The sequence below is a fragment of the Mirounga angustirostris genome, unplaced genomic scaffold, assembly GCF_029215605.1.
Source record: "Mirounga angustirostris isolate CCGP_5_RB_7025 unplaced genomic scaffold, mMirAng1.0.hap1 SCAF_1, whole genome shotgun sequence".
NCBI classification, from domain to species: domain Eukaryota; kingdom Metazoa; phylum Chordata; class Mammalia; order Carnivora; family Phocidae; genus Mirounga; species Mirounga angustirostris.
Genome location: NW_026991709.1, coordinates 15,236,399 through 15,251,569, shown reverse-complemented (window position 1 = coordinate 15,251,569; position 15,171 = coordinate 15,236,399). Strand labels below are relative to the sequence as shown.

General features: G+C 39.7%; 1 protein-coding gene across 9 annotated transcripts in view; it reads right to left on the bottom strand.

Annotated features, from left to right (window-relative positions):
• Window positions 1-10,947, bottom strand: part of GRIK1 (glutamate ionotropic receptor kainate type subunit 1) — a 382,316-nt gene extending 371,369 nt beyond the window's left edge. For 6 of the 9 annotated variants that reach the window (XM_045863608.1, XM_045863610.1, XM_045863609.1 and 3 more), the window contains exon 1: window positions 10,790-10,947. In XM_045863608.1, the coding sequence (XP_045719564.1) occupies window positions 10,790-10,907 (118 nt within the window). In that variant the 5' untranslated portion in view covers window positions 10,908-10,947. The remainder of the gene's footprint in view (window positions 1-10,789) is intronic. The other 3 variants (XM_045863614.1, XM_045863615.1, XM_045863613.1) reach the window with 1 other exon arrangement.
• Window positions 10,948-15,171: the final 4,224 nt, after the last annotated feature.

The window sequence follows — 15,171 nt, the reverse complement described above, 5'->3', positions numbered from 1 at the left end:
GTCCTTACCATGGTGTAATCTGGGAGAGGACAGCACCACATGACACAGTGTTCCCTCAAGGTGCATGAAGGAGAACTAAGACAGGCTTTGTGAGCTTGAATAGAAAGGGTCTGAGATAACAACCAGGCCGGAAAGTAACTTGCTACTGGGGGGAGATTCCTCCTTGATGACATCTGGGCAAACAGCCCACTTGAGAGACCAGTCTCAAAGGGTCAGCAGCCCCAGAGTGATCCAGGTGTAAGCAGCGGATGCCATGGAGTTAGAAGCCAATACCCAGATTCAGACAGGACAAGCTACACCACAGTGGATGTCCTGGAGGAATGATAGCAAATGCCTCTCCCTTAAAGGGAGGAGTCTTTGATCACTGTAGGGGGAAGGAAGAAAAGAGATTCCTAAAAATTTACATTGTAAATTGCAAGTGAGGACTTTGATGTAGTCCCATTGGAACAAGGGGCTTGTGGGCATAGTTAAGTTTAATTTCAGGGAAATGAACAAAGTTCCATTTGCACACATGCGAAGCATCATGGGGTTGCTCATCTTCATGCAGCATCTCAGCTCAAACCGACGACAATAAGCAGAGCCAACACTGTAGAGGGAATGCGGATCTGGAAGGGGTTGGCTGGTGCACCCACGTACGTATTCACCACCAACTCCTCTCTGACAGACAAGGCAACATATTTACTAAAAGTTTATGTGACATGGCCACGCTAAGAATCACCGGGGCTAGACGTATTCTCATTTCAGTGCCTTTTTCACTGTGCCAAACTGCATGCAAATGACTGCTAGATTAATCTAGAAACCACAGAATGGTAACTTTCACCAATCATTTTTAAATTGGGCAAAGAACATTAATAGGAATCAAAGTGAAAGAAAAAATCACCATCTTAACATAACAAATGGCTTCCCTTTTCCACATTTATTCTCTTGTAGTTCTGATCTATAAGCAAGGATGAATTACATACATTCTCAATCCAAAGCAAAGTACAGAAAACTATGAACCATGGTCTATACGATTTCTTAAGCATTTTCCAGTTTTAACACATGAATTTCATCATAAAATTATATTTAATAGATCTTTCTTGAGTTTATTCTTTTCTTAACCATTCCCTCCTGTTAAACATTTAAATGATTCACAATTGCTAATAACAGCTCTTGCCAATTCACTGAACTGTATAGAAACAGCCTTAGGGTTCAAATATATACCGAGGACAAAAGAAACGCACACTACCCAGAATTCAAAAGGCAAATATTGCCTTTAGACTTGAAAGATGGCTACATCTGACTAATTCATTTGTAGGAGATGAAGTACCATAACAACTTGTACAATATAAACATAGGCAGGTCAATGGAATGCAGCTTCTGTTTATGGATTGCCAAAGTAGGTAATCCAACATATTAGAAGTTTAAAATTAAAACAAAAACAAAAACAAAAACAAAACAAAACAAAAACCCTTAAAAGTTGCCACTGAGTTATTAAAACCAAAAAAACCCCCAAAAAACCCCACACTTGATTTTCACCATCCTTTCTCCAGTTTGAATTATGAAGTATTTTATTGGTTCTGGGAATTAAGTATTGATTTTTTTAAGGGCATGTTAGATAATTTTGCTAAGAAAAGGAATCCACACAAATAGTTTGCTATGAGTATTAATTCAAAGACATTAGCACTTAATGCTTCTAACAGAGTATGTTACAATTCTTGAATCAATATTCAAAATTAAATTATGCTTGATTAAGTACAAAAGGCAAAGAATAGTAAAAAACCTAGATGCTAATGGATAGAAACAACTAATGTCTGATTTTCTACAAACTCACTGAAGAATTCTAAAGAAGACATAGAACCATCATATTTTATCAATAACAATTTTTGTATACAGTTTATTTCTTTCACAATTTTTTCCAACATTATATGCTGTTGTCTTTATTTTAAAGATACTCTAGAAAACTCTTTATGTAGCTATTATATGGAATTGACAATAGTTTTTCTATTTGCCTTGATACAATTAGTTACAGATCTTTATGTACTACAAAATAGGTAGGAACAGTAACAGCAGAAGCAACCTTGATATGGGTTGAGTTTTGTGGGGTTTTTTTGTTAATAGACTTTCTTTATTTTTTAGAAGTTTTAGATTTACACAAAACTTGTGAGGGTTTTACAGAGAGCTCTCATACACTCCACATCCAGTTTCCTCTGTTGATACCTTTACATGGGTATGGTGCATTTGTTAAAATTAATGAAGCAATATTCATACACTATTATAAGTAATACTTATTTTTATTCAAATGTTCTTAGTTTTTACCTAAAGTCCCTTTTTCCTGTTTCAGGATCCCACTCAGAAAACCGCGTTACAGTTATTTGTCAGGTCTCCATAGGCTTCTTTAAGGCTGTGACAGTTTCTGAGGCTTTCTTTGTTATTTATGACCTTGGCATTTGAGAGTACTGGCCCGGTATTTTGTACAGTGCTCCTCTACGGTATTTGTCTGCTGTTTTCTCATGATTAGAGTGGGGATTTGGATTTGGGGGAGAAAAACCAGGTAGATAAAGTGCCATTTACATCCCATCACATCGAAGGTAGATGCTGTCAACATGATTTATCACTGGTGATGCTGACCTTGTTGGGAGATATGTCTCTTCTTGCCCATTTATTTACTTACTTATTTATGTATGTATTTAATCATTTATCTACAACAGTATGGACTCATGGGTATTTGTTTTATACTCTGGGTTATAATCCAGTACTACTTTTTAAAATGTTACTGCTCAAATTATTGCAGTTTTGGCCATTGGGAGCCTGGTACCTGGTGTCTGTGTCTCTTTAGCAAATTCCCATCAGTGGGATTTTTTGGAGCGCTGCCTTACTTTTCTGGCAGTACAAGATGCTCCAGGATCATCTTGTATATTTCTTCTAAAGTCCCCAAACTGTCCCTTTCTCCAGGTGTGCCTGGGGGTCAGGTGTGCTCATTGCCTCAGAGATATCACTGTTTCTAGGCTCTCTTACCTGGGACAGGTACGTATGTGTACACTAACACATTTATGGCTTGTTATCAATCAAATAAGCCTTAGCATAGTCTATAATCTTGGACTTATTCAGTGTAGTAAGTAATGCATTTTATTAAATTCCTTTGTGCTTTTCAAAGGAAAATAATAAGTAGTAATGAGTTGCAAGTCTTCCAAATTGATAACTGAAGATAATAACCATCATTAGATTTCTATGAAATAAAAACAGACATATACAATTCTAGTATAAAAATCTGTGTTGTTGAGCTCCTTCTGGAACATTCTTCAGCAGAAATTTTCAGGAGTATTAATAGACTTTTGTATATTGTTGTATTTTGTGTTTTGTTTTCCTAAGTCAGGATAGCAATAAACTAGTAATTCATCAGAAGACATAAAATAGGATGATTCTTCAAATGTATTTAGCCAGCTAATGCACCAAGGAATACACTGAAGGATTTAAAGAGTGAAAGGAAAAGTGTTTTCACTATTGTAGGGTGCTTCTGTGAGATTGCTTTGTGGTCAATAGAATTTTACTCTTCAATTAGTCAATGTCCTTCCTTCTTAATTTCACTTTGTAATTAATCTTACCTTGTATTTAATAAGTATGTTAACATAGCATTATACAAAATTACATGCTTAAAAAAATCTTAAATTTTTAATATGAACAAAAAGAATGAAATACTGTTTAAGTGACTTGGGGAAGTTATCTAAAGATTTTTACATTTTTAGTAGTTCATAAATAACGTAAATACAAAATCAAATATTTTTACCTCTTTATTGTTTTTTTGTTTGCTTGTTTTCTCCTCCAGGATAAACCATTTTTTCCATTTGACTTATTATTACTAATACTATAATGTTGATGTAATAAGATTATAGATTTTTTCAATTTGATGTGACAACTGATCTCAGCAGTAAATCAAGACAAACTCATGAAGTTTATGTAGCTGGTATACATTTCTTTTTATTTTAAATGTTTTCATTTCTCCACGAAAATTGATCATTGAAAAAATCAGATACGCATTTAAAAAGAAGTAAGTAGGTTGAACTTTAAATATAGATAGCCTTTTAACTTACTACAGATTATATTCTTGGAAAATATATTATAACTCTAAAATGATTTTTTCATTTAGAATCATATTAAAAAGCAAGTCTAGTGAAAAATAAAATAGGCAAATGTCCCCGTATCACACTTCACAGTAATAAAAATGATATACTTTTAAGCATAGGTAATGTGGTTTTAAAAATGTTTTCAAAATAACAGAGAACAAGTATCTAAACATTTAAATGTACAGTTGATCCTTGAACAACATGGGTTTGAACTGCACAGGCCCATTTATATGCAGAATTTTTTCTGATAAATAGAGTACAGTACTATAAATGTACTTTGTTTTCCTTATGATTTTCTTTATTTTCTTTTCCCTAGCTTACCTTATTGTAAGGATACAGTATATAGTACATATAACTACAAAATCTAAGCTCATCAACTGTTTATGTTAATTAATAAGGCTTCCAGTTGACAGTAGGCAACTAGTAGTTAAATTTTGGGGGGGATCAAAGTTACATGAGGATTTTCAACTGCACAGGGGTTGGTGCCCCTAACCTCTGTGTTGTTCAAAGGTCAACTGTACTCTTAAAGCTTTATAAAAATGTGCTGAGGTAGAGTGTACAGAATTTTGATTAGACTGAAGAAGAAGCAGGATGTGTGGTCATGTGAGTTCTGACGTGTGGACTGAAAATTTCAGTGGTTTTATTGGCCATTGTTTCCTCAGATATGTTCTGAGGAGCAAGAGTTCAGTGAGACATTAATAGTTGTGATTCAAGTAAAAGTCCTCTGATAATGAAAATGTAGGAGATACTGGATTTAAGAAAAGAAAGAAACAAGTTTCTTTGTGCAGAATCACAAAGAACCTTTAATATATATAAAACCTGCCTCACAAGTCTCTAAGGGACACCATTTCTCCACACTTAGTTGGCCACAAAAATAAATTATTCCAGAGCACAAAACTCTTACCCTGTTCATTCATAGAGAGGGAGAGAGAGGGGGTACCTTGGTCAACTCTACCACATGGCATTCATTTTACATATGATACCACACTTCATCTTTGCAATAAACCCATGAGTTTGTGATTATTTCTTCTCTAGCTAAAAAAACACCACCCCCCCAAGAAAAACACACATTAGTAATCTTTTCAAGGTCAACCAATTAGGAAAAGGCAGATAGAAAAAAGAATCCCCTTCTACCTGGAGTTTTCCATCACTCTTTCTTCTAGGAGCGTTTTGGAAAATTTTAGGACATAGATGATATTTTCTAGATTATATGATTAATTATTAGTGGAACAATGGAAGAGGATTGAGAGGCTATGGGAAATCACCACCACCAGACTATCTCCATTAATTCTCCCTCAAAACCATTCCAGAGGGCATGTTTTGCATGGAGCGCTGGGTATTATACGCAAACAATGAATCATGGAATACTACATCAAAAACTAATGATATAATGTATGGTGATTAACATAAAATAATAATAATAATAAAACATTCCAGTGAAGTGTACAATCTAATTAGAAATGGTGTGTTTGCTAGGCATTCAGGAGCAAAACTTTCCCTCCAACTGGATTGCCTTCCTTAACCTCCTCTTAAAGAGAAATTATGGAGAATCAAATAATAATACCATCTTTCCTCTTTGCTAATTGACTAAAATATACTCAAATATAAATTACTTTAACTTTGATTTATGTGGTTATGCCTGAATCACTAAGAGAAACAGTTCATCTTTCTTATATTTGATTTCAGCTTAAACAGTTATGTAATTGCATAGATAAGTCCATACACAATACTGCATACTTTAATGCAAGGAGCTCGAAACTTGAGAACAGAATAGCTAGCTTCAAGTGCTGTCATTTCTACTAACTAGCACTTGAACTTAGGCAAAGCTACCAAGTCATGGTGTTTTCACTGAAAACAGGAGATTAGAAACCATATAGGAAATGTAGCCATAGTTCACGTTTAACATAGTATAAGCATTGGGCTTGTAAAATTAATATTAAAGAAAAAAGATGAATTATGCAGATAAAATAATATGATAAAAGAGCTGTTCATCTGCAGAAATATGTTCGCATTAGCCAGGCACTCTCTTTTCATCATGCTAAAAGACAGTTTCTCAGGTTTTTCAAGGACCGGTGGCGTTCTCAAGTTGATGTTAGGACCAACATCACCCTGCTCTGTCTGGGTGAAATCTACGTGAGGCCAAACAGATCTCCCGCAACAAAGGTAGGAGTTTCTGCTCCAGGTTTGGCAGAATGAACCCACTCTATCTGTCCTCTGTGTATTTGGGGTCTTGAACTTATTCCATGTAGACTGTAATAAATCTATGGTAGAAATGAACTGAAAACTCTCGAAGAATAACATTTGGAATGAAAATATCAGGTGTCTGCATTGGGCCTGATGAAAAACTTCAGTGGTTATATACAATGTACACCACCAGAATATAAGCTTCAAGGGGTCAGATGTATTTGTCTGTTTCATTCACTATTGTATGTCCTGCATTTGGAATTATGTCTGGCTCATGGGAGGGGAGTAAGCATGTAGTAAATATTTGTTGAATGAAGAATGAATATTAAAATGATGAAAGAATTCGTGACTAAAGAATAAAGTTGTGAGTTTTTGTACACGGAAGCAAAAATACAAACAAATATGTATGCAACAAAGTTTAGAATTTTGGGGATCCTGAGGGTTAAATATTAAAAAATGATGTTATGGCCTACTTGATAATTAAAATAAAATCCATTTGGATCTCTCTTAAGGAAATAAGAGCATTTGGACAACTATATTGTCATTTAACTTTCCACGCAAGTCATATAAATTCCCACAATATTTCTCTTTTTATGCTATATTTAATTGTATAATAGCAATATATTTTTTAATGGTTTGCAAGTCACAAAAATCGTTTATTTGATCTCTCCCTTTGAAATAGGAAAGGCAGATATCATTACGGCTAATTCACAGAAGAAGAGATTTGGGCTCAGAAATATTAAATGTGTAACAGAAATATACCACATTTACTACTGAGTCCCTGTTCAAGAATAAAATGTCAATAATGAAAAAAAGTGAAAACAAAACAAAACAATTATAACGCAACTAATGTATCCATATACTGTTCCAAACACTCTCATATTCTATTTCATGTACTCTTACCAATGTAACTGTGAGGTTGCAATTATTTTAGTTGGATTTTTCAGATGCAAAATGAAGGCTTGGTGAGATTGAATAACTCTCGCTGACCTATCTAGTAAGTCTTGGAAAGGGGAACCAAACCTGTGCATTGTGACAACAACTAATGTGTCAGAAAGCCTGGTTTCCACCACTTAACTCTTAACTCTATGCTTTTACCACCACCTCTATGACTGCGTATATTGAGATGATATGTAAAAATATAGGATGTAAATATATCTTTCTGTTATGATTATTATTAGAAATAGGATACATATGTCCCAGAAGTTACATACACACATGGTATTGTTTTTCTTTTCTTTCTTTTCTCTTCTTTTTTTCTTCCCTTCCCTTCCCTTCCCTTCCCTTCCCTTCCCTTCCCTTCCCTTCCCTTCCCTTCCTTTCCTTTCCTTTCCTTTCCTTTCCTTTCCTTTCCTTTCCTTTCCTTTCCTTTCCTTTCCTTTCTTTCCTTTCCTTTCCATTCTTTTTTTTATTTCCACTAATGGAGGTGTGCTACTGTCTACTCAGGTCACCCAGCCCTGCTGTAACTATTAGTTATAGGTTCGCTGGCTATGTGACTCTGAAGCTCAAGTGTGTGTGTGGTATGGGGGGTGGGTGGAGATTTACTTGTTTTTATGGAACACTGAAGTATACAGAGGAAGACCCAGAATCCCCTAGGGAATTCCCAGTGGCTAGCCATATTTCTCTTCCATGCAGGGTGCTGGGAAATCTCTGGAGTGCAGTGGTAACATTTAGAGCATCTCCATCCTATAGGACCTCCTTCATTTCTCTAAACTGTGGTTTGAGGTTGGTTAAACTTTTCAACAGATATGCACAATATGTGTGAGAACCGTGCAAATGTGCATACTCAATGACCTCTCCAATATTTAGCACGCATGAATTTATCTTACATTTTATACCTTTCATTCACTTTCCTCAATAACTCAAGTTTAAGCAGACACTCACAAGCAAAGTAGACCGCTAATTAATTCATTCAAGCATTCAAGTGCCTTTTCATATAAACACAGTGCAAAGTGCCTAAGATTAATGCTATACGTTGGATATTTTAAGTTACTGGAAAACATGGAAGTCAATAATCAAGGGTCCCTTTTTCTGGTTGGTTGGATAGTTCATGGTTTGTGGGAAAGATAAAAAAAAATGAGAGATGAAAAAGAATGCATTTCAGTTCTTCTCTTTCCTTCCCTACACACATGCATACACACATACGCACGCACACACACATATACACACACTTCACACACTTGCTTAGTCCCTAATTCCTTTGATATTTTGTATTCATTGTTGGACTTGGCTGACATAAGAAACTCCCTGTAAAAAGGCAGGTTTCCTCTGAGCTAAGGCTGGTTTCCATGGTGCTGAAATGTCCATTTAAAAGTAAGCATAGTCCTGAGGTACATACAGGGTAGTGCTCATGCCAACCACAGGTCACTCAGAGCCAGAAGGAGTTAAGACATTTGTACTGCACGTAAACAGCATCAGGCCATGCAATTTTACTTTATGCATTTCAGCTCCCATTTAGAAAAAGGAAATCTCATTATCTTGTCCTATATATTTTAAGGTCAGTGAATCATGTTGGGATGTTTTCACTTTGAAAACCACTTTTAAATGGATGAGTATAATTGCTTGGATAAACACTCAGATCTGTGAACAAATATGTTTTAAAACATCCCCTTCCACTCCTTCTGGGAATTCCTTTAGATTTGGGGAACGCAGGCAAGGAAAATGCTACCTTAAGTTTGTTATACAGGAAGGAGGGCTATTGGCTGGTATAGCCTGTTCTAGGATGTCTAGATTTGTCTCTTTTAAAATATATAAGGTATAAGCAAAACACCAATTAAGTTAATAAGTGTTGGAAATTGTAACGCACATTCATCACTTATTTAGTATTGTTCAAAGGAATGTGTTATTGGATCGTGGAGGGTTGACTGCATCCAGGAAAATCAAGATATTAAGACTAGAACATATCTAAGGTGAAGGATATTTTAGTTATGAGTGGTATTGCGTGTATGTGTGTGTGTGAAAGGAATACTTTGGAACTCTTTTAATGGACAGTCTAAATTATCCAAAAATGCACATTGTCATTATCCATAATCTAGAAAAATATATCTGCAGTAAAAATTAGTATTAGGTATCTTTTCTTGAAAATTAGATCCCACATGCCTAGAGAAAATGCATTTCAGGGTAGTAACTTCTATTTTTTTTTTTTTTAAACAAAACAGTTATATTGAGTGACAAGAACTAGTTTCTGAATCTTTGGAAAGAGGTTGCTAATTTCAGGTCAGAATCAGTAAAGTGATTGAGAAATTTCAGCTGCTCAGGGGCATCACTTGGCCAGTGCTTGCACTGTTCTGTGCATGTTCTGTGGGTTCCTGGAAAGGGTGTGAATTAGAAGCCCTTAGAGCTCGGGACTTCACTCTTGCTACCTCAAGTGGGAGACTGGAGAAGCTGGGAGACCCATGGGGTGTCTGAGCCTCACCTGTGGCTCTCTCTCTTCGTGTCTCTAAGAAGTACAGTTGGTTGGGGAAGGGGGAGGACAAGCTGAGACTAAGGGAATAGAAATTGGATTTAGTGTGGAAGGGAGAATATTAAAGAAGGCAAAGAGCTTTTTGAACACCCCCCCAAAAAAAACCAGCCTAGAAATTGCTCAGTGTTTCCACTAAACCATGGTGGTGGGTGCTGTGCATGTAGGTCTATGAATCCACACACTAGCAAAGAACCCCCCTCCCCACCTCTTCTACTGTCCTTGCCTTTTGCTCCCTTTAGGCTGCCCCAGGGTTCCTACATTCAGCCTTTCAGTCCATTTCTATCCCATCTGAGACAGAAGTCCAGAGTCTTCCAGGGAGTTATTTTGACGGGATCATTCGCAGTGGCAGGCAGGCCTGGCAGATTGGGGGTCAAGTGGGACACTTATGTACCTGCTCTTCGTGCTGATTGACTATCCTCTCCACTCTTTGAACTCTCAGCCATAGAGTCAGAGCCGGGCTCTGCCCCACTCTCGTGGAACCCTCCAGACTTTGGAGGCTCCATGTAGAAGAACTCAACTTGGGGACGAAAACTTGGAGGCTCGGGGTTAGCAGGTTCTGGGAAATCCCTGTGGTCCCCGAATTTTACTCTTGACATCTGGACATGCCTGTGAGTACCAGGCATCCGGGTTGCCAGGGACCTGGGCTGCGCAACTGGACCCCCCGACGTCCACCCAGACGCCCGGAGAGCGCATCTCGGCGCCCAAAGCAACTGGCTGCAGCCGCGAGACCCCGCGCCAGGAGGAGGGTGCCCGCGCGGGCGAGCTGGGCTCCCTGCGCTCCTGCCCGCGTTCTTGGAGCCGGGATTGAAAAACCCGCCAACCGTCCCTCGCGGGGAAGCCCGGCACTCGCCAGGCGGGCAGCGGTGACGCGGCTTCCCCTTTCTCGGAGCCTCCCGTGCGCGCTGCCCTCGCCACCCTCGGCTCTGCCCCTGCGCCGGCGCGCGCTGCCTCCCCGCGCCCCGCCGCGCCCGCGCCGGCCGCGGGGAGCGGCCAGGTCCCGCGAGCCTGCAGCCCGGAGCGCTCCCCCGGGCTCACTCACCGATCCTGAGGACTTGCGGGGCGGTCTGGGGGAGGACGTAGCAGAGGAAATAGACGAGTGCCCAGCTGGCGTCCCTGGTCCAGAGCCCGTGCTGGGCGAGGAGTGCGCGGCGCTCCATCTTCCCAGCTTCTTAATTCCGGCCGAGACCCAGCCGCGGCCGCCCGCCCGCGAGATGCAACCCGCTCGGGCCGGCTCCCTGCCTCATCCTCCCTGGGAGGCTCGGCGTCGGCACCCTGCACGCTCCCCGCGGAGAGAGACCGAGGGAGCGGGCGGGGGAACGCGGCGCTGGCGGGCGACGCTGGGCTGGCTCGGGGCTCCTCGCTTCTGCCGCTAGCCCATCACTGCTCCTCCTCCTCGTCGTCCATGGGCCGCAGACCGCGGAGGATCAGCGCGCTCCTGCTCTCGGAGCCAAGAGACCAGCTGAGGAAAGTTGCTGCCCCAATTTGCGGGCACGTCTCCCTCACTCGTCCTCTGGTCAGATGGAGAGTGGGGGGTAGGTGGAGGGGCCAGCGAGAGAAGGAGGGGAGAAGGGGAAAGAAGGAGACGAGGAAGGAGAAAGGGTACTGGGTGAGTTGGTGCAGGGGCTCTGAGCGAGCAGGATGGGCTCCTGCAGGTTAACTGGGATCGGAGCCACGCTCTTGCCTCTCTCAATCCTTGCTTTCCTCCCCCGGTCGCTGGCCCCACCCTTGATTTACTGCCCGCCCCGACACCACTGATCCAGACACTCACACACGCACACACGCACGCACATTCTCCCTTTCCCTCAACTTTGCGCTGTGCTGCTGGAAAGTCGATGGAGTGTTGCATACTCGAGACCGAGAAAATCTTATCTACGAAGTCGGAACGGAGGCAGTCTCCGCTGTGGGCTGTGAGTGGCAGAGGGCCTCCTTGGTAATGTCCCTGTGTCCCTGTTAGGGGGTCGTGCAGATGACCAACTACGACTCTTCCCATCACTGGATGGAGACTCGCCTTCTCGGACGCCAGCATTTCTGAGAATACCAGAGCTCCTGTTTTAACTCTGACAAGGATGAAAAGGAAGAGAAGGAGAAGAAGGAGAAGGAAAAACCTCCAGTACTCTAAGATTAGAGTGGCTTCTTTTCTATTCAGACCCCGAGATAATCTCTTGGAAAATTGCTTCCATTTACAGATGCAGAACTGGGAAAGGGGTAGCTGCCAGCGCCACTTTTTTTTTCTTGATTTCTTTTGACTGTCACGTTTGGACGCTGGAAGACAGGCTATTTTAGCTATGTAGGTTTGGAGACTATTTCTTAGTAGAAGGACAAGGACACTTCCCTGGGGGAAATCATCAGCATTTGATCATTTTGGCTTAATTTCCTTTGAGCTTCCCGGGGAATGTTCTATATAAATGTTTGCTAGCTGTGCATTAGCATTCATAGAGATTTTTTCTTCTAAGTATGGATTTTGGAGGACTGATCTAAACTGAGTCAATCTATTTGAAAAACATGCCTACAGACATACCAACGTAGAATAGGAAGGAATTACAAAACAAATCTAATGCATCTTAAGATTCATTCATTCACCAAATACCTGAGTACCTTGTACGTGGTGCCAGAAGCTACTTTTTACTGAAGACCCTATATGGGCAAAAATGAACCACCTGTCCTCCACAGGAGATTATAACCCCACCACTGGAAGGTAGTCAGTTCATACCTCAAGTAGTAAGAAGAGTATATTTCACCCAATTTGTGTGTGTGTGGGTGGGAGCATTGCTAAGTCAGGACAGTGTCAAACAATGGTATGGCCTGCTTCAGAAAGGAGTCAGACACTCCACTCATTCAATCACTCACTGGTTCATTCAGTGTATATTAAGTGCCTACTTTGTGGGAGGCATTGTGCTAAACCCTGGAGACACAGACAGAATATGGCTGCTACCATGAGGAAACATAGTGAAGAAGTGTGATGAGTTACAAAAAATGGTACTTTGTGCATGGAGAAAAGGAGAAATTTAACCTCATTATAGGAGTTTGGGAAGGACTTGAGGAATGATGCTTCAAAGCTCAAAAATGGGTAGTTATTCATGATTACTAAGTGCTTCTTAGAGTGAAAATAAATATAAAGATTGCTGGAGGATTTATTTTGAAGCCTAAAGATCTGTGTTAAGCATGTTCAGTTGTCTATTTTTTCTTGATACATCCAGGGTCAGTCGACAGTAAACATTGCATCCCTAGATCTCGAGAACCTGAAGTCTCAAATTAGGTCAGCTTTTGAACAAACAGTGTTTGAATCCTGGTTTTACCTAATTCTAGATTTGTTGCCTTGGTTAAGTTACTTTATTTCCCTGTAGTAGAGCTTGCTAGTGCTTATCTACATCCATTTTTTTCTTCCCAGGCACATTAAAGTCTGTACCTTTTCAGTTAGGTGTAATCATGTAACCATTGGTAGCTAACAAAATATGAGTGGAAGTGGTAATGCCATTTCTGGGTGAAAAGGAAGGCAGTGAAAGATCTCACAAGGCCCTTCAGCATACTCTTCTGCTGGCTGAGTAACTCTGAAAGCCACAGTTTCTAGAGACAAGGTGAAATCAGCCTGGATCCCAGAGTTACTTTATGGAGAGGAGTTAGTCTGAATAGTTGTCAGACCAGCAACAAACTGGTGACAAATCAGTAATGAACCTATGTTGTGTTTTGAGGTCTGTTTGTTACTGTAGCATGACATGTTCCACACTGACTGACACACTCTCTAAGACTTGATAGCCTCATCTGGAGAACAAAAAATAATAATAACACAATGGGGCCACTGGAATGTTATATTAACTCCTACATATAATGTATTTTCCAAGGATCTTGTTACTCAGTATAATTAGTTCATTTGTGGTAATTACTTTTTTGGTTAAGTGAATCTACACATATATTTCTAGTTTAAATATGCCTCACATGGTAGAGATTAAAATACATTGTCTGGTGGGAAATGAATTAATAATATTGATTCAATTAATAGTATAGTCATACTAATTGGTTCAACACTATTTAAGGAAATTTTATTACTTTTATTATCTTTATTACAGTTCCTTTTTGATTGGTAGAGATCTTAGAAAGACTGCATTTCCTAAAGTAGGTTTTTTAAAGGATACTTGACACACTTAAGTTACTTTTTTGTATCATTTGTAAAATTCTATAAAGCTTAAAACTGAAATTTATTTCCTTGTTAAAATGCTTCCCTTCACTGCTCATGTACACAGGCTCATGGTGTTGAGTTACTCATGAGTGATCAGCAGCTGCTGTTAATTTGTTTTGTGCTTTTTAGAAGGACTGTATTTTGTGTATATATGCCTGTATGCTTTTTTTTGCTCAAAAGACTATGTTAATCACTTTTGATTCACATTTTATAGTGCCCTCTTAAGAATAAAAATACCCAATTGAATGCATACTGTCTTTTCCCCATTCTTCAAACCTCAAGCTTAAATTGATACAGTGTGGTTAATAAGAAAGCAGTAGAGTAGCATGCAACATTGTGTTCCCTATGAGAGCTGATGACATACTTAGATACTAATCCATTTAAAATTACTTAATTTTTAGAAGATAATTAGATGCAAAGAAAGAAGATAACTAGATACAAAGCAAAATAGCTTAAACTAAACTAAGGAACCCAGATGAAAACTGTGTTTTCAGAATGTGGTGAGTATACTTGAGTATACTTATGATGTTACCCAGGGCACTGAGAGCAAAAGATCAAGTGGCTTTTAGAGCCTGGTAGGAATGTGTAGCTAATTTAGGATCCTCATTTTGAGCTACTTCTTTGCTATACATTTTTCCCTAGGTGATGTCATATGTTTCTTATATGTTAAATGCCTTTAAGCCAAGGATTCCCATATTTTATGTTGTGCTCAGATTTTGCCTCTGAAATCCAGATTCACATAGCCAGTTCTAATTACCATTTCTGACCCAACATGTCAAACTCTTGATTCTATGCCACAGCATTGCCCTCTCCCCAATTCCTCTTTCAAATATTCACATTTCAAAGATTTTATTTATTTATTTTTGACAGAGAGAGACACAGTCAGAGAGGGAACACAAGCAGGGGGAGTGGGAGAGGGAGAAGCAGGCTTCCCGCGGAGCAGGGAGCCCCATGTGGGGCTCAATCCCAGGACCCCGGGATCACGACCTGAGCCAAAGGCAGACGCTTAACCGACTGAGCCACTCAGGTGTTCCAAATATTCACATTTCAATATGCATAGCCCCTTCCATCCAGTTACTAAAAATGGAAACTCAGAATGCCATCCCTGATTTCTCCCTTACTTCCCCCCACCCCCATATCCAGTCCATTTTCATACAGTATTGCTTTAATCTTTTTCTCTGTAGCTCCGTGGCTACCATACTAGCCTAGGGTTCCTCAACCTCAAAACTTTTGATATTTGGGCAAGA